At 37.8% G+C, this 26254-nt stretch overlaps 1 protein-coding gene across 1 annotated transcript in view; it reads left to right on the forward strand.

Moving 5' to 3' along the window:
- aff2 (AF4/FMR2 family, member 2) overlaps window positions 1–26254 on the forward strand; it is a 384893-nt gene that overhangs the window by 86612 nt on the left and 272027 nt on the right. The window contains exon 2 of the mRNA XM_049484505.1: window positions 16574–16694. Within this exon, the coding sequence (XP_049340462.1) occupies window positions 16574–16694 (121 nt within the window). The remainder of the gene's footprint in view (window positions 1–16573; window positions 16695–26254) is intronic.

Genomic DNA, 26254 nt, shown 5'->3' on the forward strand with positions numbered 1-26254 from the left:
ATAATTTAAAAAATGATGGAATGAGACCTTTAGAAAGCAGACGCCTATGTCACCATTTTCTTAAAAATTGGGCTCAGGCTTGGGCAGAGAATCTAAACTAATAATTTTTATTATTATTAATAATAATAATAATAATAATAATAATAATAATAATAATAATAATAATTACCATACAAAGTGCTCCTATATGGGAAATACAACTATAATAAAATGGACAATGAGTGTGGAAACAAGGCGATGGTGTTAATGTTATGGCTGATTAGTGTTTGTTTTATAGTGGACATTTTAACAGCCCTTAAAAAAGGTGTATATTTAAAGCTATGATTTAAATCTTCTACAGTATTAAGAGATATTTGATTACAGCGGTGAATGAAACGTGATTGCTGTGATTGCAGTGATGTACGGCCAGCTTATATCAACCGACAGATTAAACAAAGAAGGAGCAGAAGAGGAGGAAGCAGCTGCTGTTCACTGTCACATATCACTTACAGGCCCGTCAGTTTAACATATGTAATTAGGTGAACTACACAGCCTGAGCACGGGTCACTGCTCTCGCCTTTAATGAACAGTGGGATTCGGACCATACAATAAGCATTTACGCTCCTTGACCATTTATTTGACAGCACACACGTGCGCTGATAATACGGCGAGTGCCGGCTGAAGAATTGCCTTTATTAAGCACGTTTACTTTGACAGTCACTCTAATCTGCTGGAACTGCAGGGGCTTACGCTGAAAATCCCCCCAAAAAAGAAAGGAAAAAAAAAGTAATTACGTCTCCTGCACAGCCAGTGCGTTTCGCACTCTTATCAGGGACAATTTCACCGCCGTGCAAATTTGAACAGTGTGTGATTAAAGACAAGCCAGTTATAATTACCCAGAATTCTGTTCAAGCTGAGTTACTTTGAAACTGTTGGGCAGTTAAAAGCTTTTTTTTTTTTGGGTGGGCTACAGAACAAGGACGACTTGCTGGTCGGAGGTTCGGGAGTCGTCGAAAAGCGCACTAAACCTCGCTGTCGACGCGGAAAACTGATAAATCAGACCTGAAACCAGTTCAAAGGAACTAAAAAAAATTAAGGAAATGAGAATCAATATTAAATATTCTCTTTAACGTTTCGCAAAAACCCAGCAGACATCGGACGTCAGTTTGATGTCAGAAAGACGTCTGAATCCTAAGATCAGACAGATCATAAATTTTATTTAGATGTCACAACCTAACGTTATTCAGAATTTTTGGTTTTGTTTGGAAATCTGCATTACAGATCCACTAAAACCAACATTGTTTCCACGAGCTTTTTTTTTGTATATTTTATTTAGTTTGCTTTTTGAATGTAAAACTTATACAATATAAAAAAAGAAAACAAGGAAATATCTAAATAAACAACGAACAGCACAAATTATTACAAATTTGGTCAACCTAGTGTACAACTAACAAATATAAAGTTAAAATTCAAAGAGAGTTTCAACAAGCTTAAACATTCGACAGACGTTGAGTTGACATCAAAGTCAAAAGTTAAACAGATGTTGAATTTTGTTTAGCAAGCGAAGTTGCAGGTCCCTTAAGAACAACATTGAGTTGACTGTAAGCTCAAAAGTTAGATAGATGTTGAATTTTGTTTGGAAATCTAAGTAGCACATGTATTAAATCAACATTAAGTTGACTGGAAGCTCCAAAGTTGGACAGACATTGAATTTTGGTTAAAAAATAAAGTAGCATATCAATTAAATCAACATTGATTTAACTTTGACTTTAAGCTCCAAAGTTAGATAGATATAAAATTTTGGTAGGAAATCAAAGTTAGGTTGACAAAAAGCTTCAAAGTTAGACAGATGTCCAAAGTTAGGCAGACGTTGAATTTTGGTTGAAAATCAAAGTAGCATATCAATTAAAATCAACATTGAGTTGACTGTAAGCTCCAAAGTTAGACAGACGTTGAATTTTGGTAAAAAAAAAATCAAAGTTGCAGATGTTGATATTTTGATGTTAACACTGGGTTGACATCCTCCAAAATAAGAGAGACATTGAAATTTGATTGGAAAGTTGCAGATTCATTAAAACATAACCTAGGTTGAAAATAAACTCAAACATCAGACAGATGTTGAATTTTAGTTGAAGATGAAAGCCACAGATTAGGTTGACATCTGGTTCCAGTATTAGACAGACATTGATTTTTTTGTTTCTTGTCACATGTTGACAAGATCTACCAACATTAGCTTTCACATTAACATTATAACATTTAGCAGATGTTGCTATTTTACATTAATATGATGCTGGAATGGAACATTCAGGAGAAACTGGACTGTGGTTACTTAACATCCCAACTTAAAACTCACATAATCTCAACATCAGCTGTTGACATTATTCTATGTGAAGCTGACATTGGAGTTTTGGTTACCCAATGTCGTAACCTACATTTTACCATATAATAACATTTATTAATGTTGGTTGCCACCTGTTTTTTATATGTGGAGCCGTTAAGCTTCACAGTAGAGTGTGGTGTTAATCTGGCCTCTGGTGAAGAGATCAGTCTGTATTTTGATTGCACTGATGAGATAAGTGAGAAGAATAGATTCCGTGCTCTATTAGCATAGCTGTGCAGTGCAGAGTGGGGGGAGGTGGGGTGGTGGGGGGGGAAGAAACGCTTACTCGAAGGATTCCTGAAGCCTGATTTGTTGGAGGTGCTGGATGCTGGTGTATCGAGTGTATTGAGGTTATCAGACAGACTGCAATGAAGATGTCACACATGCAGATAGTAACAGACCTGCCAACCTCCCCATCCTTCCACATCATCAATTCCCTCTCTCTCTCTCTCTCTCCCTCTCTCTCTCTCTCCGTCAGGCTCTCCTCCACCACAGCTCAGATCTATCTTTGTGTGTAATTAGTGGTCAGAGATTAAAAAGCTCTGAGCTGGTCTCAGACAGATCTGCACTCTGACGCTCGTCTGTAGCTGTATTTGTTTGCTAGACTGTAGCAGAGACACTATATATGTGTGTTTTGTTGATTTAAGAGCTAATACATTTAATTTCATTGAGAATAAAACATCTAAACATCTAATAATATGGATTTATATTAAGACAGTCCCAAGAAAAATACATTTAACTGAACAAATTGGCTTTTTTTTATACACTCCAATTCCAATTCTATCTTCTCTTTTCTATATACAAAACTGCATTAGGTGGTTGTTCACAATATTTAAGGACATTTTCACCCAATAGTTATGGGGTGTCATGCGGCATACAATATTTTGACTCACAGATATTTTAGATTTTAAAAAGTACTGTCTAAATACTGTTTAATATTTAGCTGTAGATTAGTTGGTTTATTTAAAGGCACAAGCTATATGCATGCAGATGTATGTAGCAGTGTGTACTAGGGGTGTCACGATTCTCTAAATCCTCGATTCGATTTAAGTTCCCATTTTAGGGTCACGATTCGATTCAATTCTCGATTTTCTTTTTTCTTTTTTTTTTACAGCAGAGAGGCCTATGCCAGTTTTAGATTAGTCTATGGTCATTCATTTTTATTTACAATATCTTATTTCAAAAGGTGGGCTTGATATAAGTGATGCAAAGTGATACAAGTGATCTGTAATACACCACATTAGGCACTAATGGTCAAATTTAAATCATTTAATTAAGATATATTTGTAATGCCATCTAGTGCCAGTCACAATGTCCGCGGCGTCGGCTACAGTGTGCTGAGGCATTTGCGTAGCGTGCTGCGGCATGTGCGGGAGGGATCATCGATCCTCTTTTTGACTTCGATGCTCGAGACCATGGCATAATTGTGATCGATTTCGATGAAATATCAAAATCGTGACACCCCTAGTGTGTACTATTTGCATCAAGGTCTAAGCATGCACTATTACTGTATTTTACGCACTATAAGGTGCACCAAAAATAAAATTTAATTTTCCCAAAACTGGAAAATTACTGTTAATAAACGAAAGCGCTCCATAGACATATTTCTATGGAAGTCAATGTAAAAAGCGCTGGTTCCAAGTTTGGTCATGTCTTTTAGTCCATTCATCATGACATTTTGACACAATTTAAAGAACACCTGCCAGATTCAAATTATGTAAAAAAGATTTTTGCATTATTGTGACAATACTGCCAACTTACGTTCTTAAAACTGCATTTCATTTTCACAACTAAAATCTCTCTTTCACTCACTTAAACCTGAATATTAGATTAATATGTTTGGATTTTATTTGTATTTTTTGAATTCCATTTTAAACCTAAGTTCTTACTTACCGATTTCATTTTCTTTATTATCTTTATTCTAAAGTACACAGAATGAAAGTGGCTTGCCATTTCTTGGCTACCACATTAATCTATAAATCTCCAGCTCTTTATATGTTGTAATCTAAATTATAGCTGTACAGTGACTTTTGTTTAAAATCTGATATAATTCATCCAGTTTAACAGGACTAAGTATGCTCTTTATAATGAAACAAAGAGAGCATATTGTATATACATACATCACATTTGCTTTTGTATGTCTGTGTTTTATCCAAAAATGCTAGATAGCTTTTGAATGGACAAACAATGAAACACTGGATTTGTTATTCAGCAAAACTGTTAAATTAGACATAATAACAAACATACAACAAATATGAAATAAAGCTATGTTGTTATTTTTCTTAGAACATAAACTGTAATTGCTTATTATTTTTTTGAAGTATGTAGTAAAGTTTGATTTATCGATTCATATCTTTAATGCTAGACTTTTCCCCCACATAACCTAAATCATTCATGAACATCATCAGAAATCTGCTGCTGCATATGCTAATGATCCTCCGTATTCTAAAGCAGATAAACTCAGAGTTAGAGGAGATTACATTCCCTCTCTCAGACGCACTCGTGTTTCTTTTAACTTCAGCCGCGGATCTGCAATTACATCATAATTAGGCTAAACTCCTCTCAATATGAATGTGAAATATGGAACATGAAAAAGACGTTAATTTGAAGTCGCCGCACATTAAGGCGTAATGGACGCGCAGCTGCCGTAATCTGGGCTGCTGATTATGAGCGGAGTGCCGGGCGGCGGGTTTGATGTCTCTGAGCAGAACTGCGTGGGGTCAGTTTTCTGAAGACTGGGTGACATGGAGAACGGGAGGTAGCCGTGTCCGTCGGGCTGAAACACGAGGTGGTGGAGGTGGGCGATTAGAGCGGCGTTTGTCCCCGGTGTAATCCCCGCGGCGGCAGACGGAGCGTTTGTGGCGGTTTGTGGACAGTCAGATGATGTGCTGCTGCACGGGGAGGTCTGTTTGCTAAATTGGGTCAAAATCTGGAAATGTGCCTGAGCTCCTCTTGCAATATTCATGGGCTGACATTTCAGATATAGCGCAGGCTCCAGACGCACTCTCTAATTGGCCCGCACAGTTAATCACCGGCCGCTCGCATTGTTAGTTGAAAGAGCCGATGGAGGAGAGAGACGAGAGACGAAGGAGGAGAGGAGCGAGAGACGAGTCATTTAGAGAAAGGAAAAATATGTTAAGACTTTTTCAGAATGTGAAATTCATCAGCAGTGCATTTAAATTCACTGCGGTGCGTTCGTTTTTCACTATACTGGGAATTCTTGACTTTCTATTGCAGTTTTATATGTATGTAAAATGATTGAACATTCCAGCTAAAACCTTTAAATTTGTATAGAAATATTATATCCTGTACACTAAAATGTCAAAAGTCAATAGGATTAAAGTATGTTTATCGATGGTGAAGTGTTTCTCATGAAGTGGCTGTCCTAATGAGTGCCAGTTTCATTAGTGTCTTTGCAACTGCACTTGAGGATACTTTCTTTTAAGTTCTTGAAATGTTTTGCATTGACTGACCTTCATTCCTTAAAGTACTTAGTTGAGTAGTTTGTGTCATTCACTGTATACCAACTCTACCTCTTCACAACTTTACAACTGATGCTCTCAAACACATTAAGAGGTTAACAAGTTCAAGTCATTAACTCTTGACTTAAAGTTCAGCACAGCTGTTAACTTAAAACCTGAATTCCAGGTGATTCTACCTCATAAAGCTGACTGAGAAAATCCAGCCAAGACATGCAAAACTTTCATCTAGGCAAGATGTGCTAATTTTAAGAATCTAAAATATAAAACATATTCAGGTTTACTTAACACCTTTTTTTTAGTAAATAATTCCATTTGGTTTTTTTTTATTTATAGTTTGGATGACTTTAGTATAAATCTACAGTGCAGAACATTTTAAATAATGGAAAAACACTGAATTTAAGGTGAATTATCAATTGAGTTGGAGTGTGGTCTGATTAAGGGTTTTACATATAGTATCATACTTAATAATTTTGCCAATATTTTTAAATATCGTGAATGATATCATACCCTGAAATATATATTTTTTGCTCTTTTTTGCAAAAGAACCCTGAATATATGGAGATATTTAGAATGCATTATTAGTATTGTGACATTCTGGATATTTTTAACTCCTGTTACACATCTGATAAAATTCTTGTATTTTTTTTATATCTCAATTAGGGGTGTGCCATATCATATCGTATGCAATAATCAAATTTAATTTTCATTTTGTTGCAGTAGTGTATTTTTAATTCTATTAAATTTTTTATTCAGTGTTTTGTCATATCTCCAAGAGTATCGTTATAGTGAAAATACCATGAAATATTGTGATGTTATTTTAGGGCCATATCGCTCACCCTTTGGTCTGATTAATAGTGGGTGCAGATGGATGGACATTCCATTTTCAAAGTTGCGAAGGCATTGTCATATATTGTCATATATATTACAATACATATACAATTCTCTACCATATTACATGGCATCTGTGTTACTGAGGAGGATAAAATCCTAAATAAGCAAAACGAATATCAGGAATTATGATGGAAATATTGGTGTCAGTTTTTCACAGAATTTAATAACCGCAGGTTTACCCTAATCATTTGATTAGCGCCACCATATGGAGTAATGAAACTGTGATTTTAGTATGTCACATTTATTTACACATTTATTACGTATCGATAATGTATCACAGACAAAAATGACACAATATATCGCAATACCGATATTTTGTCCCACCCCTAGTCATTGTCTTGGCCATGCCGCAGAGTTTCCTCTACCCAGCGAGCAGGAAGAGCTCAAACAATGGCCTCCTTGAGGAGATGGAGGGAATCCCGGTAGGGGAAAGTGTTGTCAGTGGTTGGGGTGATAACCTGGCACCTAGCAATTACCGCCAGCGGCACTCATTAATCTGCGAAAGTCGCTCTGCCCTCTGACAAGACTCTCCCTGAGCTTCCCTCTCCCTACTGAAGATGAAACCCAGGCTAATGTGGCCAGTTATGCTACCTGCGGTTTCACCTTGTGGGGAAGCATGCTAAGTATGTTGGAAGGCTGGAATTTTTTCCGTTTTTCATTTCCATTTTTATTCAGAGAGAGATTTCATACCTTGAGAGATTTTTGCCATTCGATTTTAGCAGGGGTTATTTACAGCGTTTAAAAAAAATGTTTGATAAACACACAAATAGAAATGTTCCAAAATTATTCGGAATATAATCAGTTTAGATTGACTTTTTTTTAAGTAAGATTTTTCCTTCTCCTGCAAATTTGCCAGCTCCAGTGTTTCCTCTAGGAATTTTTCTGGTTGTGTTTGGAGTCCTTCACTCACTCCAGAGTCAAGTTCATTTTTACATTTTACTTGCATACATTAAATGAAAAAAAGTGTTGTACATCATCCTGCTAAAATAATAATAATAATAATAATCAGCTCTAAACCAGCTACTCTGTTATACACTGGTGGTCTAGCTCATTTACTAGCTCTTAACCAGCATAGGGTATGTTTTCTCTAAATTATATAAGTATCAAGTCTGTTTTACAGCTGAAATATACAAGCTGTACAGGGCTAGGATAGCAACATTAGCATTTAGCATTTATTTGTTTACCAGAAAACTGGCTGCCATTCTCTGTGCTGGTGCCTTGTGGGCTCTTGATATGGCCTTATTTTCATAGTAGTACAGTCAAAATACTGTGTGGTCCATTTTGGGGTATAACTGAACAGTACTCAGAGTCATGAAGACCCTACATGCTTTACATTACACTGCGAATGAAGATCTTTATTCCTCTTGTCACACTTCCTGTGTTCCTCATTTCAAATGAAAAGTCCTCTTTGGAGGTTGCGATTTCTTGATGATTCTTAATATTCCTGTTTGTAGAGGAAATGCTGATTTTGTAAACTGTAAAAATGAACATACAATATGAAAATATGTTTTGGTACAGTTATATGATATATAATATAGTTGGTGGCTCTGCTTATTGTCCCTGACATGTTTCTATTGTCCTGATTTTATCAATTCTGTTCAAATCAAATATTTCTCCACGTTTTTCGCTGACTTCTGAAATCCAACATTTACATCTCTGGAGGGAACAGAGACATGAAACAGTGTGAGTTCTCACACAAAGAGAACTGAAGAAAGAAATAAAACAGTAAGAAGAAAGAAGGAGCTCTCCTCTGCGATGCTGGGATTTTCCCCTCAGGCACTGCTGTCACCCCAGTCCCGCATCTTCTACCCCTGGCATCCTCCCCACCAGCGGCCTCTCTATCTCTCCCTGCAATCAATCCAGTCCCACAGCCTCCAAATCAAGAACTAAACGAGTGCGGATCTCCACCTCCGCTGTCACTGCCTTAATGGGGACGATAAGCAGGTCCACATAATTACAATCCAGCAAAATAATTGTAACAAGAGGCTAAACGCTTAGCTGTACTTTTAATTAGCCAGTGCTTCAAATTAATAATTGCCGCTTAAATCAGAAATCAGCCCCACTGTTGTGGCGGCTGCGACACTGTAATAATGGTGGCACTCGCTCGCCGCTTATTACGCTCCTCTATGGGAAGCTTTAGGAGGGTGGGAGGTGGTGGAGGGGCGGGGGTGCTTCGTTAAAGAGGGAGAATGAGAGAGAGAAAGAGAGAGAGAGAGAGAGAGAGAGAGAGAGGCAGTCTATTTGGTTATCTTCCAAAAGCAGCGGAGCTCAGCTAAGATTAAATTTATTCGGTTTACCATGGATATCACTGTTCTGTTCGGGGCTTTTTTTTCACCCCCTCTTTTCCCATTTGGTGTCAGAAAGAGGCGGGGAAGCGGTGGGTGTGTTGGGGGGTGGGGGGCGGAGACCAGCAGAAAGAGGGGAGGAAGAAACTGCCACATATTCCACATATTCCACAACACAATCATCACGCCAGCCTTCAGAACCCATTTGGAAATAAGCCCCGCCATTGCTGATTAAGCTGTGGACTCGATTTAAGCCGTAGTCCGTGTGAAAAATCACATTTTTCCATGATTTTACCCTCAGCCCAAATGTAGCCAATCAACACATATATGTTCCACATATATGATTCCACAGCAAGTTTGCTTCCTTGTTTTTTTTTTGGAATTACAGTTAATGGAAGCATTGTAGAAACTGTGGGAATACATTTTCACACACTGGCCCCAAACTCTGTAGTGATTGGGGTAGCATAGTGGGGTGGTGTAGAGGGTTAGCATAGGCATCATCAGCTCTTCCCACTAGGGGTGGATTATATAGAAAAAAGTGCTGTATTTTTTGGATTATAAGGCACTTAAAATCCTTTAATTTTCCCAAAAATCATTAGTGCGCCTTATGTATAATCTGTTGCATCTTATGTATAAATTCTACCGGTCAGGTTGTAAGGAGGATGAAGAACAGTGTTATAAGGCAGTGTTATAAGGCTGGGTGCAACAGCATTAGCATTAGCTGCTAATTGCAGCACTAGCTCTTTTGTGAGTATATCAGACTGTAGTCTGCGTGTTTACCGTGCTAAAACAAGCTACATGGGACAAACCGATAGCTAATAGTGCCCTGGGTTACTGGAAACCTCAGGGTTCATCAGTCTACTGCTATCGGGCAGCATTTAGCACTGCTAACCACGGCTGGCTAAGAGCTTGCTAACTGCAGCCCTTGGACAAAATACTCTAATTCTATGCTTACGGTAAATAAACAGAAGCACTTTACTCACCCAAATAAAGAGTTTTCAGAAGAAATCTATGTAGATTAATATCCAGCACTCTTTTTTCAAGAATTACAGTTTTATTTACTTAGTCCTCTACTTCAAGGATTCGAGGAGATTTTATTGTCATTCACATCACATGTGGTACATGAGGTGGAACGAAATTGTGATCTCACGGTCCAGTTTACACACAGGAGCAATTGTTAAAATAGATAAATATAGATAAAATAAAAATAAGAACACAATAAAATAGAATATAATTGGCTTGACAACGGGAGAACAGTTAGTTTGATGATTAGTTGGGTAGTGAATCAGTCACTTAGACAATTAGTCAGCCAATTAGAGCATTTGTCATTGATTCATGGAATCAATTAGTTAGATAGTCAGTCAACCAATTAGTTATTCAATCTGCCTGTTGTGTAGGTAGCTAGTCAATTAGGAGGCTAGTTAACCAGGAAGTTTAATCAGTTAGTTAGTTGATCAGGCAGACAGTAGGTTGGTGGACAGATAGCCATTTAGCTGGTCGGTTAGTTAGTTTGTTAGTTAGTTAATCAGTCAACCAACGAGATCAATTTGTTAGCCGGTTAGTTAATAATTTATTAGTATAACTGTTTAGCTATTTAATAAATCAGTCAGTTGATTAGTTAGTCAGTCACATATAAAGTAAGCCAGCCAGTTAATCAATCAATCAATCAATCAATCAATCAATCAGTCAGTTAGTCAGTTGATCAGTCAGTTATTTAGTTAGACAGATAATCAAGCAGATAGCTAGGTAGCCTGTCAGTTAATTAGTTTTTTAAATGCTTAGATATTTATTAATACAGGTCGTTTTTTGGTTAATAAAATGGTTAGTTATGTAGTTGAGCTTTAGTTACTTAGTTAGAATCATGCCTATGTTGTTCTTATTCAATGTATATTAACCCAGAAATGAATTTAATCAGTAAACAGGACGAACACATTAATATTAGTACATTCTTACAGTATTTCTTTGTGTGAGTAACCAGACCGACTAATTTATTAAAAGTGTAATTACTAATTGGTAGCAGTTAATGTACTAGAAAAGTAATGAGCAAATAAGCATTAAACCAATAACAATGTAAACATCCACTTACGAATACTATGTAAAAATTATTAATAACTGATGCTTAGTAGAGTTAACTGTACAGTGCAATATGGTTACTTAATTGGTGCCTCAATTGGTGAAAGCCTGCTTTTACCCACGTTTTACATATTAGTGCATTTTTACTGATAAATAAATAATCATTTTGTACACGAAAAGAAAATGTCATACAGAGCATCTCTATTTGGGGCACATTTCTACATTTTTTTATTTTATTTTTGACAGCATAGCAATAGAGAGAAAATGATCTCTGACCCCGTTACATACGGACACCCTGAAACATCACTCAGCTGTGAAGTGTGAAGTGTCACGCTTTGCACGTGCCATGCCTTAGGCTTATCGGGGAAATCCTGAGTTACCCCCTCTTTTACTTTGGTAATTAGCAGGAGTGACCCCCTCAGCGCTGGCTGTTCCGGCTCTGTATTAGCAGGGTAATGTAGTGTCGAGGGACTGGATGCCCCAGAGAGCACGCGCCACTGACAGCTGTAAAGCTGATCTATCGGCCCGTCAGGTGGCTCTGTCAGGTGCAGCCGGCAAACTGACATAAAGATAACTGACATCTTGCTGTCATTACGGCCGGGGAGCCACCGTCAATCTCTGTCTTTCTCCCTCTCTCTCCTTTTTTCTTGTACTCTCTCTCTCTCTTACTCACTCACTCACTCACTCACTCACACTCTCTCGCACTCTCTCTCACACTCGCGCTCTTTGTGTCCGTCGTATTTATCCCCTCTTCTTCCTCGCTTATTTTTCCTGGACCCTCAGAAGTAGAGGCTGTCACCTCCGGCCGCGCTCTCGTTTTTCTCGGCCCGCTCGCTTTTCCGCACCCTTTCTGGAATAATTTGATGATGGATTAAACGCGCCGGAGAAGCCGGCCGACCCCGAGGAGTGGGCCGGAGAAAAGCAAGGGCAGATTGAAAACAAACTTATTCCAGCTCTCCTCCTCTCGGCCCTATCCATCACTCTGGGCGTCTGACTCCCCCGCCGCTCTCAGCTGCTCTGAACACGGCCTGCTCATGGAGGGAGCAGTGGGTCACCTATCAGATAAAAACTCCCCCAAAAAAGAAAAACCTGTCCAAACATTACAGGAGCAAAGTGTTAAAACAGTTAATCTGGATAAATGATCGATAAATGAATCCGGCTCATAGAATATATTAATATCTAGTGCTGGGCGATATGGGAAAAATCATATATCACGATATATATCGTGATATACCACATTTGAGTATGTTTTCAGTTATTCTTCCAAAAATAAGACAAAAGAAAATCATTGCTTACTTTTTTTCCAAATTTATTTCAAAGTGACATTAAACCCAACTTTCACAAATGAGAATTACGACCTTTTAGTGCAGCAATATATATGTATCAAATGAAAACAGATGAGATGGATGCAGTAGATGCAGTTTTTTTTTAATTATACAAGTATTTAAATTGAGTTATCAAAATAAACTCAATTAACATTTTTTTAAAGTGTTCGTCAAATAACGTAAAGCAGCTTCATGTCGCAAAACCACATTTTTAAGCTTTTTTTTGGTAAAGATTACTTTATCATCACTTACATCAACCGAGTTTATGCAAAGTGCCCAAGCCAATACATTTCATTGTAGCCTACTTCATATATTTGCATGAATAATTGATGAAATCACTGTAGTAACGATAGGAACGATAGAAGGTAAGTAGCACGATAGACACTTTTCTATCGTCCCCACGATATTTATCGTCATATCCAACAGCACTATTAATATCTATGACTTAGGCCTGGGCAATGACAGTATGTCATCATATCGTGATAAATGTGTTACTGTATCTTCTCATCTCATTGTCAACCGCTTAATCCGTGAAGGGTCGCGGGAGGGGTGCTGGAGCCTATCCCAGCAGGCATCGGGCGGAAGGCAGGATACACCCTGGACAGGCCGCCAATCCATCGCAGGGCAGACAGACACAGACAGACAAACAGACACATTCACTCACACACTCACACCTAAGGGGCAATTTCAATCAAGTTCCAATTAGCCTGTGCCGTCTTTGGACTGTGGGACGAAACCGGAGGAACCCGGAGGAAACCCACGCAGACACGGGGAGAACGTGCAAACTCCACACAGAAAGACCCGGGTTGCCCCAGCCGTTACTGTATCTTGATAAATGATATTCTATGCTTTCTTTAAGAGTATCTTGGATATCAACAGTGCTTAATCAACACTGATCAACTGTATGTTTTGTTACAGAAAGTGTAAATAGTACTGTTACATTGGATGACATGCAGCTGGAGCTGGAGAATATGAAGCTACTTTATTATATCATGATTGATGATTTGTATTATGGCATCAAAAATGTGTTGAAACAAGATGATCCTGTTTAATTGGATGATGTGCAGCAAGCATTAGGTTAAAATTTGGATTAAGGTCAGGTTTTAGGGTTCATTAATGGTTGAGGTTAGGATGAAGGTTAGAGCTAGGTGTAGAGTTAGGTTCTATAGAGAATAATTTACATTCAACTTAGGTTAAGTTGCATTCAGTTTATTGTTATTTGATTTGTATTAGATGAATTAGATGAATATCTATGATGCATATCTACATCACAGTAGTATGAATAAGGCTGGGAATCAAAACTCAATTTTATCAAAAAGGCACTGACCAAAATGGCTCGGTACTACAGAGTAGCAAAAGGTCTACAAAAATTTGGTGCCTGTTTTCGATACTTTGCATGAAACGCTCATAAATGCGCCAAACTTGGATTTTAATTAATTCTTTAAATTATTGACACCACTAATATAAATATAATTTAATGTTGCCAATCTAACACTGTTATTCCTTAAAAAAGTATGAGAATGAGATTACTTGTGAGATTACCCTAAATAAATCCGTTGTGTGAGAATAATTATCGCTTTTTGTATTTTTTGGTTGCAATTTAGAAAAAGGTATCAAAATTGGTAACGAATTTGATTTTGAAAAAAGATACCCAGTCCTAAGTATGAATAAGAGAGTATTTGAATAGCAGTAGAATCTGCCACTGCTAATTAATTTAAAATTAATAAAAATAAAATACATTTAAATTGCTGAGTATAAATGATTGTGTGTAAAACGTGACTGTAATGCATTCTTTGGTTCCTAGAAAGACACTATATAGATGTAATTTCATTGATTCATGGTCAATTTTCATGCTGCTATTCCATGACTTTTGGCACAGTCAACATTTTTCATGGGTTGAATATGTCGTTACACCCTTTTCACAGACTCGATTGCTTGATTATAGATCGACTGGTTGACTGACTGACTGACTGACTGATTGATTGATTGATTGATTGATTGATTGATTGATTGATTGATCTTGTTGTTGGTCCTCCAGACACAGGCACCCAAGGGCCTGCATGGTCATGATCCCTGCATTACACAGTAACTGCTTAATACATATAATAAACTGTAATAAACACATGCAGTACTGAAATCCTCCATTTCTGTCACAGAAAACAGAAAAGCCTCCAGGGACGGATGCTAATGCTAAAGCTAACACGTCCCTAGGGAGGCCTGTTTTAAGCTGGGTGCACTGTAGTTGCTGTGCTGCAGGAGTTTGTAGGCCATTATGCTAATTGAAGGGACTGAGATACCTTCCTCATACCCTGTGGGCCTAAACCGTAGCTCAGTCAGCTCGAGCTGAGTACTTGTCACATGACTGTTTTGGTACAGTACACATGTTTTCTGTCACCTTTGGTACTTGTATAGTATACAGGTATGATGGAATGATGAGCATACACTGCACGATTACACACAACCATTTATACTCAGCACTCATCCACACACTGGTGAAAAGCGGCAGCCAATAGCGAACAGCCCACTCTCAACCAGAAACAATCATCTCAAACATACATATACACAGCAGTATTAGTGGTCATTTCGCATAAACTCGGTTTATATAAGAGATAATAAAGTAATCTTCGCAAAAAAAGCATCATAATGTGGTTTTGCAATATGACGGTGCTTTACATTATTTGACGGACACTTGAAAAAATGTTAATTGAGTTTATTTTGATAACTCAATTTAAATACCTGTATAATTTTGAAAAAAAAAATAGCTACTGCATCTACCTCCTCTGTTTTCATTTGATACATATATATATACTGCTGCACTAAAAGGTAGTAATTCTCATTTGTGATAGATAGATAGATTCATATATAATTCATTCATTTCAGGAATATAGTATAATAGTATAACAGAATAATCATAATGTGGCAAAATACATAATATAGCATAAAATAATATAATGCAGCAAATAATATTGCAATATATTTAGTGCATGCATATAAACTGCAAACTAAAACAATTATACAATAAATACACTTAAAGCTTCACAGTAAATAATAGACTACTTTTAAGACAGAACAGCCCTATTATCACGATATGGATTTTTAATATCATGATATTTCTGTGTCACGATATATTGTATACGATATAATATTGCCCACCCCTAATAGATAGATAGATAGACAGATAAATAGATAGATAGATAGATAGATAGATAGATAGATAGATAGATACTTTATTGATCCCGAAGGAAATTTAGCAAAGACGGAGCTCCTGGAAAGGCTGCCACTCAGTACGGCGCCGGAAGTCAAAGTTTGGTTTAACATAAAAAAAATAAGCAATGATATTATTTTGTCATTTTTCAAAGAATAACTGAAAACATACTCAAATGTGGTATATCATGCTATATATCGTTATCGTGATTTTAAAAATTTCCATATCGTGATATATGTTTTTTCCCATATCGCCCAGCACTACACACAAGATCAATTTAGAGTATTCCATTTTTCTGGTTAATTTTAGAGTATCTAATTTGTATTGGATATTGAATATTGGATAGAGTATCCAATACCTGATCTCCATGTTTTTGGACTGTTTAATGCAGGATTCTGTGGGAGCTACTGTAAATCATTTGCTTGGTGTTTTGGGGCTGCCAGATTTGCCCGAAACATCGGTTGCTGTTTGAGCTGCTTTTTGAGCTTTTTGATCATACATCAGACTCGTTGCTTTTTTCCCGTAAATGCTGCACGCTAACGTCACCTGACACTGGTTAAAATGAGCCTGGATTTCCTGTAAGTGTCCCTGCGCTGATTGCCTTGCGAGGGCCCTTTTTAAATCGGTGCGCACTCTTCCCTCGGGCCCTGGTGCGCCTCTCGCTGCATTTCGCAGACGCCGCGGACGCTTCCTGGCAGCCTCCCCTGTCTGTGTCTGTTCCCGCGAAGCATCCGTGCAGCCAATCCAGTTACTTTATCTCCTCTCTGTCTGCTTAGCGTCAGGCTCGGGCCTATTAGACAGATAAGGGCTTCCCTTGCATCTTTTAAAGGCAGGGGCTTTTCGCCGTTGATTTCTCGCATGCCAGCTCAAATCATACTTACCGTCCTCTTTTTCTCCCTCTCTCTCTCTCTCTCTCTCTCTCTCTCTCTCTTTACCTCTCTGTCTCTCGGCAGTCATTACGAGCAGGACCGATCAGCGCTAAAGAAGAAGGAGTGGGAGCGGCGCACACAGGAAGTGCAGCAGGATGAAGATTTGTTCTCCACCGGCTTCAATCTGTTCGGGGAGCCATACAAGGTAAGACCTCAGCCCAAGGGCCCAATCAGAGCCAGCGCTTTCCCATTACACACAGGGGGGCGCTGGCTCTCGCAACAGGGCTCCCGACTTCTTTAATATAAGATAGTGGAGCGACGCAGCTTCACACCACTTAAAAAGAGACCACTTAAAAATTATGAGTTTCTTTGATTTTACCAAATTGAAAAACAAGAAAAAATATAATCAAGAGGAAGATGGATGATCACAAGCCATCAAGTTATCCAAAAGCAGTGTGTAAGACTGGTGGAGGAGAACATGCCAAGATGCATGAAAACTGTGATTAAACACCAGGGTTATTCCACCAAATATTGATTTCTGAAGTTTTAAAATTTAATTATTATGAAATTTTTGTTTGCATTATTTTTAAGGCCATTTCACATTTTCTGCAAATAAATGCTCTTAATGACAATATTTTTATTTTGAATTTGGGAGAAATGTTGTCTGTAGCTTACAGAATAAAACAACAATGTTCATTTTACTCAAACATAAAACTATAAATAGCAAAATCAGAGAAACTGAAGTGGTCTCTTTATTTTTAACAGAGCTGTATATAAAAGCACAATTCACAATCGTATCGTAATTGAGAATTAGAAGTAGGCAGCTTCTGTAGATACATTATGGATCATAAAGCAGCTGGCTATGCTAACTCAACATTCCAGCAGGCGATGTTTCAACATTCAGAGCTGTTTAGATTAGCTTAACTACAGGCTTTTGAATACAATGCAACACAACGAGATTTAATTATAACTATACCACAGTTAGTTCCGACCCTGCAATGTGATTGGCTGAGAGGCGTTCAATGAGTGCCATTATCAGCTGGTAATGCACTGTAACCGAAGCTCTCCATGTATTACTCGCCAAATACAGGGAACCTAGCAACGATGCAGTGCTTACAAGTCAAACAGCGCAGCTACAAACAGAGCAGCAATGGAACTATTTTATAAGCAAACAGATCATATTTTTTCATCCTCTTTAATTTTAAAATAATGGAACTGTAGTATTATCACAATAATCCACTTGAGCTTTGTGCTATAACTTTTAATATTGGCACTGCTGTGCTGCAGTTGTAATATTAAATACTACATGTTATAGCTCTCTCTCGAGTATTATTGCTTAATCATCACCTTCTAAAGTAGAGGAGCTGCATCTGTTCAATTTTATAAAGGAAAACCAACACCAGAACATCTTTACCCACCAGATAAATGGCTCAGTTATGAAGCTTCAGTAAAGTGGACATGGAAGGTGTTTTTTGAGGTTGTTAAGTAAGGAGTTAGCCTGAGAGCTAACCTAAGAGCTATAACTAAAGAGCCACACAAACACCTTCATAACTAAATGACTCAAAATTAATCAAATCTTTTTTAAAATGACTTTCATTCAAAGTTAAGAAGGATTGTCTCTCCTTCTGTAATGTTGCAATTTGGACATTAGAGATTGTGATGTGAAATTATTACAAAAAAGGAAACTGAACTGAGCAACAGGATCCTGCGCTCCAGTTATCTGTCTTGAGATTACACTACAGCATAATGAGCCTGTTTTTATTTATTTATTTATTTATGATGACAGCCCACCATATGCCCACCACTGAGGATGAATGTAGTGGACGTGTGAGGATCAGAACGAGTCACAGGATCCATCAAACATGTCAACAGTTTCTGGGCTGATTTCCAGTTTTCTTCTTACTGTCATAAATGCAATAATTCATGTTGGAAGGATACACCGTTGTACTTTAATACATTATATATATTATTGTATATAATTGTACAGCCTGTTTCACTACTGTTTTGATCCTTTTAAACCCTACATCCATTATAATAGACGTCATCTATTTTCTTTATTTTTTTCTTTTATTTTTTGTTGCACATAATACTATTCGAGAGCTGTTATTCATCGGAAGAGACCATGACCCAGATAATCAACAAGTTTATAAACCAATGAAACAGTAGCTTGGCCCTGTCCACTGCACTGGACAAACAGTGGTGGTAATAGAGCCATTGAGGCAAAGTAACAGCAAAATTTTACTTATTTAATTTGATTTAGAGCACTTTTTAATCATGTTTTTTTACTGTTTCGGAATGGTTTATAAAATAAAAAGGTAAATATAAAATATATCACACAGGCTTCCTAAGCAATGGAAATAAAAAAAACAAATATTTCAGTTAATTGGATTTATTTGCTATTTAGATTTTAAAGTAGAATATTAGAGTTTTCATTTCTATGCATTACAGATAGAAAACCGCATTCTTACATTTTTTTCATCACCAGAGATATTTCAGGTCTGAAAGGGTTAAATAAGGAATCAGTGCTCAAAAACTACTTGTACCCACATAAGTTGGGAAATGGAATGTTCCTTGATCAGGCTGCACTTTTACTCCAGTCATTCATATTTCACACTGTCCTGAGTACAGTGGTCTATGTTTATTCTTACTCACAAGATAACACCTCACAACTTATGCAGATGATTTATTTACATATTGTTATCACATGACAGTGTCAGTGTACAGTAAATGATGTGACCTTCCACACTGATTGTAAAATTGGATATTTCCAAACATTACTCAACTATTTTAAATTAGATTAACATTTGTGGTCACCTATACTTTTAAACTTTCATGTTTAGTCTGTTGCCATTGGCAGCTTCCTTTTCATTCCATTAACTTCTTGCAAAATCTATTTGCATACTGGGTGTGTCTCTAGTTTCTGACACTCATCATCAGTGTGTAGTGATTCCCCACTGGGCTAACTTAGGTAAACTTTTAGATCATATATCATGATTAACTGCTCCGGCCTTAAAGTATGTTGTAGGCTGTAAGAACAAACATCATATTCTGAACTGCTACAGTAACCCTGTGTTGGCTGTATGCTTTATAATGTTCTCTCTATAACATTTTTTTTATGTATTTAATTGTTAATTGTGTTTTAGATTGTATTTTACTTAAATCAAATCAAACAGAAGACTAAATACAAATCTGTTTTATATACCTGACCATAACATTTAAAGTAGGGGTGGGCATTTGGCCATAAATGAATATTAGGATTGATAATATTAATTCGCAATATGACAAAACACACAAAATTATTTTTTTACTATTGCATACAATATGATATGGCACACCTCTAACTGAGATATAAAAAAAAAAAACAAGAATTGTATCAGATTTGTAACAGAATTTTATGATACTAATAATGCACTCCATATATCTCCATATATCCAGGATTAAAGTAAAATAAATGATACTGAACAGATCTAATCTGTCTCTAGTAGATATATAATGGGAAATGAGAACAGTGTGAATTTTTCTTTTGCTAAAAACAGCAAAAAAATTAGAAACCTGATGTGATAATTAATGGTGGGTGATATGACACAATATTTCAGGGAATAATATTGTTCACAATATTCAAAAAAGTTGGCAATATTATTGCACACGATATGATATGGCACACCCCTAATGCAAAGCAGTTGATAAAAAAAGAAAAATCAATTAAATGATAACTAAAAGTTTTTAGTCTTGTTAACTCAAGTTTTTAGTAAAAATTACTTAAAATTTTGTTAACTTCTGTCTTAAGATACTAAGTAGAAATGTTGGGCAAATGAATTGATATAGCAAAATAAATTTCAAATCAAATCAACTTGCTTTTTAGTTGTAATAACTTGATGTTCTAAGTTATGCTAACTTAAGTTTTCCTTGCCCTTTACTTAAGGCAACCAGTTTCCTCAACTTTTTAAAAGTAAATTCACCTTATCCAGTTTCATAGTGTGCAAGAGTGTTGAGCTCTTCAGGGATGTTGACCAATAACATCAGTTCAAAAAGGAGCAGCTACTTTAGCCTTTGCCTTATGGGACTTAAAGCACATGCTATCCTTCTGCTGCCCAGCACAGGTACAACACATGCTACAGAAATAAAGGAGCCTCAGCTAGTGGGTAGAAACTGGCAGGTACCAAATATAGGGGCAAAAAATACTGAGCAAAATAATAAAAAAGAAAAAAGTTCATAAGCACTGTTCAAGTGTTCAGATCACTGAAGTATTAAATTAAAACTACAAAAAATAAATCTAAAATATTGGAGGCTTAAAGACTGGAGGGAAATATATTCACATTATGGTCGAAGGCTAATTTCACACACGTTTCCCACCTGCGCTCTAAATACATCACTTCCATTTGACCAGTAAGCTGTGCGGAGCTCCGGGGGCCGCCAGCCCCTCGCTCTCCCCCCGCCGCTCTGCTGTTCTTTGATCTGTGTCGTCAGGCAGCTGTTAGCAAGTGACAAGAGCGATCCGTCCAGAGAATGCATGTGAAAGGGTAGTCAAAGCGCTGTCGATACGGAGGGCTGGTGTCGCTCGGGGGCTGTGAATGCAGGATCAATGCTCCGGCTTACCGGGAGGGCCTTGACTCCTCTCTCGCTGTCTCTGTTCCCTGGGAAGTCGATGGCTGAAAAACTGCCTCTCATCCTGAAGTGGCGGAACATTTTAGCTCTTTGGCCAGTGATGTGCCACTCCAAGAACGGCCCGAGCATCTGGATACTGTTATCTTGATTGTTTAGTCTGTTAAGCTAAGGCAATCTTGTCACGTTAATCCTTGGGAACACTATGCGACTTACAGTACAGTCGTGGCAGATTATAAACTGACTGGGTTTTCCATACTTACGACTAAGGGCCCTATTTTTGGGATCTGTAGCGCACCGGCCAATTACACGTCACACAGCTTGATTTACGGTGTGTCTGTGTGTCTTTGGTATCATGGGGGCGCAAAAAATAGGCCTTGCGTGACTCAAAACTTGCAAAAGGCTTTTATTAATTCTCATAATTAATCATGGCTGTGTTTTGGGCGTAACGTGAAATAAACCAATCAGTGTGCCAGTCGTCATTCCTTTAAGATCCTTTAAGATCCAGGTCCGCTCTGGCTTTGGCGCATTTGTATGTTAACAGTGCAGCTCTTTAGTGCATCTCAGTAGAGAATACTGACCTGTGCATTCACGCTGTAAAGGTACACCAGCAGCTCATTTAAGAGAACAGCAATGTTATTTTATTCTTTATTCTTTTATTGTTGAGGTCAAATCTTTTTTTTTTTCTGCATTGCATTTATTTGAGTGTGTATTGAGCACGGGGGTGTACATGCGCTGAGGGTGCACAGTGCACATGGCACTCTTGCATGGCTAAGATATGATTGGGTGGCTGACTGTTGACTGTTGTCAGGGTTTTAATCAGTCAGTGGTGCACCTGTGTTTTCCATTGCCAAAATAGCAAAACGTCAGCTATTTACATGAACACTCCGTGTGGATATATATTCATCAGCATTGATATATTCCTAAACTTTGTGCTATTATAATGGCTTAGGCGCAAAGTTGGGAAATTGACTGTTGGCGCAGTGTAAGATAGGATAGAAGATGTTGTATGTGTTGTTGTATTGGGCTAGCATTTGCGCTTTCCAAAAAAAACAAGGCAAGACAAAAACTGATTTGGGCGTTGTTTTGTGGGTGAGAAAATGAGTCAGTATGGTCTGTACAGACTGTAGGGGGCGCTAGAGATTAGTAGCACAGTGGTTGTGGAGGCTACGCTATACGCCAGGCAGATGTTAGCGCCTTACTTACAGTATTACGTCTGTGTAATCTTAAATATTGCAGTGATACAAGACATGTACAAATGCCAAAGTGTAGCTACTACCTCAATTAAGGTGGAACAAAAATAAAATGTAATGAAGAAGCAGCCTAATGAGAAGCCAACCTCAGTTTTGTATGACCGTAGTTAAAAAAAAAAAGGTTGGACTATATTTGAGCTCAAAAAGTAAAGATGGCAAGTTGATAAGGCAAAAACGACCTTCTATGTTAACTTTCTGTGCCTAAGTCCCATTAGCTATTGATGGAACTCAATTGACGGGGTCGCTTACCACTACATAATACCAGATTATGTTCAGATCGAACTCAATTCTCTGTCAACTGCTGCCAAACTGAGAATTTGGGATCCAATTTAAGCATAAATCATGCCCATAAACTCAACAAATTCTGCATTTGAAATATAGCTTATGAATATTGTAACTTGTTCTTATAGCCTACAACACTGGACTACAGGTAGTCAACCAATATGTAAATATTCATCCCCATTGGTGGGCAAGTCTACACACTGATGGTGAATTTACGTTGGGGGACCCACCTAAAATTGCAAATAATTGATGCCAGAAGCCAATATAGAAGATGTTTTCTTTTCTTTTTTTGAGGGATGTTTTTGAAGAGTACATAGTGTAAATGGAGAGAGATGCTTGGTAGACGTTACCTTATGTTTTAGTCAACAACAGACGAGTTGAATTACATTCCTTGACACCTTTAAAATATTGTTTGAATTAATACTCTGCCAAAGAGTACCGCTAAATTTATTTCTGAAAGTTGTAGTCTAACTTATAATAAATTAGAATAAATTACAAAAATGAATACTTTTACGTGTTTTTCACATGTTTTTCAAGCGTTTTTCACACGTTTTTCTTTGACTCCGGAAAATCGCTGTGTAGCCGATTTACACGTTTTTTTTTTTTTTTTTTCTGGTTTTAAGTGACGCTAACAGTGTTAAATGTCAGCTCTGGAGCACCCTGCTTTTATAGATGATAGCGGAGCATCTCACATATGGATCACACATGGCTGCAGTGAGATTTAGGAGACAGGGTGAAGTGTGAGCGCCTCCTAACATATGTCTGCATGTATATTCTCTATCTGTCAGGGTATGAAGTGTAATTGACGCTGACACGAAACAAGATTTGTGATTAAGCCGTGCTCTGGCGTGTTCCGGAGGGAACATCGCTTTTGGTTTGCTCGCAAAGCTAATTCAGTCATAAACTGTGCTCAGATGCCACAGAGAGTGTGTGTGTGTGTGTGTGTGTGTGTGTAAACTGTAACTTTGAAGCAAGGTTTTCAAAGAAAGATGGCCTGGAACCGCTGCTTCCCACGGAGTGGCCGTCGCAGAACGATGCAGCCGTGTCTTTCCTTTGAAGACTAATTACAGTCCTCCCAAGACAAGACGCACTCTCCCCCTCGTCTCTCTCTTTCTCTATCTCTCTCTCGCATTTCCAGCTTCTTTCTCCACTTTTCTCTCTCTCTCTTTCTATTTTTCTCTCTCACTCTCTCCTCTGCACTCTTCTTCCTCATTTCATCATCAGCCCCACGAATCATTTATCTTCATCTGGGCATTGGCTCTTCCTCTTAGCCTCTGAAATTAGTTGTCCCACCATCACAGCGCTCCACTTAAAAACACCCCCCACCACTTCTCTGTACCCCATGCATGTGCTCTCACCCCCTCTAAAACTGGGTCACCGTTCAAATCGACCAGAAAAGTGCTATCAGGAGCGTTTATTGAATGTGAATTTAAGCATTTGCCCTGTTTTTTTTTTTTTTTAGCTCTTATCTTTACAGTTTGTAGAATTTGAAGCTAGAAATGTGTTAATTTTGCATGGTGTGAGGCTGATGAACATTTTTCATATTCCATGTGCATCTAGTGGAATCTGAAATACAAAAAGTTATTTTTTGTCTTAAATAAAATGATAGAAACAGTGACGATTACAACAGAAACTTTTTGGAAAATTGTACTATGGATTTTACCCTGACATGGCAAAAGTCTTTGGACAGTAGTATACACTGTGCATTGATTATGATGTGTATAACCTCAGTGGATAGCTTGGAAATTCCCACACCTGTATGTGTAAGTGGTGAGGTGCTATCTAGCACTGTATTCTTTTCAGTATAAGCTGCACTTCAAATCCATTAATTTTCCTAAAAATTAATAGTGCCCCTAATAATCTGGTGTGCCTTATTTATGAATTTTACTAGTCAGGTGGTAAGAAGCAGTAAAGTCACTCCACTGAAGCTTTATACAGGAGTTTCAGTGAAGTTTCTCCAGCACTGAAGCTGGAGCAGTATTAGCATTAGCTGCTATACGCATGGCCAGCTCTTTTTTTTTTCATTTAGAGGTGAGTATATGTAACATGCATGTTTACCATGTTAAAACAAGCTAAGTGGGGCAAACTGCTATTTGATAGCATTCTGGGTTACCAGAATACTCAGGGTTCTGCATTCACTAGCGCTAAGCGCTGCTAACCGCAACTAGTTCTGCTACTAACCATACTAAAATACTGGAAATCTGGAAAGCTTACTATAAGTAAACAGAAGCATTTTACTCACCAGAAAAATATACAATTTCAGGAGAGAAATCTGTGTAGATTAACATCCAGTGCTTGTTTGTAATTTAGTTTGTAAATAATTTAGAATTATTATTTTTTAAGAATTATAGTTTTGTTTACTGAATTAGAAGGGAAACATGGCGACACCCTTGTTTCTTATTAGTGTCGCTTAAAATGCGTCTTATAATCTGGTGCTTCTTACATATAAAAATAGACCAGAAAATAGATGTTCATTGATAGTGTGCCTTATAGTCCGAAAAATACGGTAAGTAAGGTGGAACAGTTGGTGTTACCCGTTATAAAGCAAAACCCACTGCACTGGCTTGGTCCCTGGTGCCTTGCAAGCAGTCAACAGAATATCTACTAAGTCCAATGTCTGGACCTGTAGACGACTGTAAACCTTGTAAAAAGTGTAAAAAGTGTTGTGGCTGGAAGTTAGTGCAGCAACTAGCTATTAGCCAGTGAACGAGGAAGGTGGTTGAGTTGAGTTTTACAGCATCAATAAGCCCTTGCTATAATTTATTCCTTTTTATTATATGTGTTCTTTTCTTTTTTTCACATATTTGTCTTTTTCCCATGAAATTGCATTACATTAGTTTTCACGTGTTTTTGTTCCAAAACCTGTTTTTGATTAGCACATATATTCGATGTATAAGGTGTTCCTCCTGGTGAAAGATCTATACCCACTAAAATATGTTCTTAATTACTGAAGACAACAAGTTGTGCAGTGTGAAGAGTACAATACAATAAGCAATCTGACAATTCTTGTTCAGTGAAGGTTGTATAGTGTCAACTGAGCATCGCCTGATTTAAAGGGGCTACTGCTAATATCTTGAAGCACCAGAGATATGAGGTCTTATTTAGTCCATGCCTCGAAGAGTCAAAGCACTCGTGGCATTGTGCATCTATTAAGAAACGTTGTCTAAAATAATAATTTCAGTCCCTTTCCTTAAGCACAAATGATATAAAATTATAATTAGCACGTGTAGCATTAATTAGCAACATAATTATCATTTTCTCTCTATTAAATCCTATAAATCTGATATAAAACCCACTCCCAGCAGACAGTGAAAGCTAAGCAGTAGTGATTGGCTGTGCGCTATTGTCCCTGCCCTTGCTCACTCCGTTCCACAGGAATGCGCTGTGCTAGCATTCCACAGAGCAGCTGTGGACTTGCGTCACCCGTTCTGAGCGGCGCTCTCGGCTTTGAACCCCTCGCCATTCAGCGGGCCGCGCCACGTCCTGTCAAAAGTGAGAGGGATTTGGAGAGGAAAGAGCTTTGCTGAGCCGCGGCGATGTGACGAGGACGCCAGGCTCGGGTTTGTGCTAGCGTCTTAGCACTGAAGAGGTAGCGGCGTTTGAAAGATCTGCGAGGGGGGAGGCACCA

This window comes from Astyanax mexicanus, chromosome 10 (genome assembly GCF_023375975.1).
Source record: "Astyanax mexicanus isolate ESR-SI-001 chromosome 10, AstMex3_surface, whole genome shotgun sequence".
In the NCBI taxonomy this organism is placed as follows: domain Eukaryota; kingdom Metazoa; phylum Chordata; class Actinopteri; order Characiformes; family Acestrorhamphidae; genus Astyanax; species Astyanax mexicanus.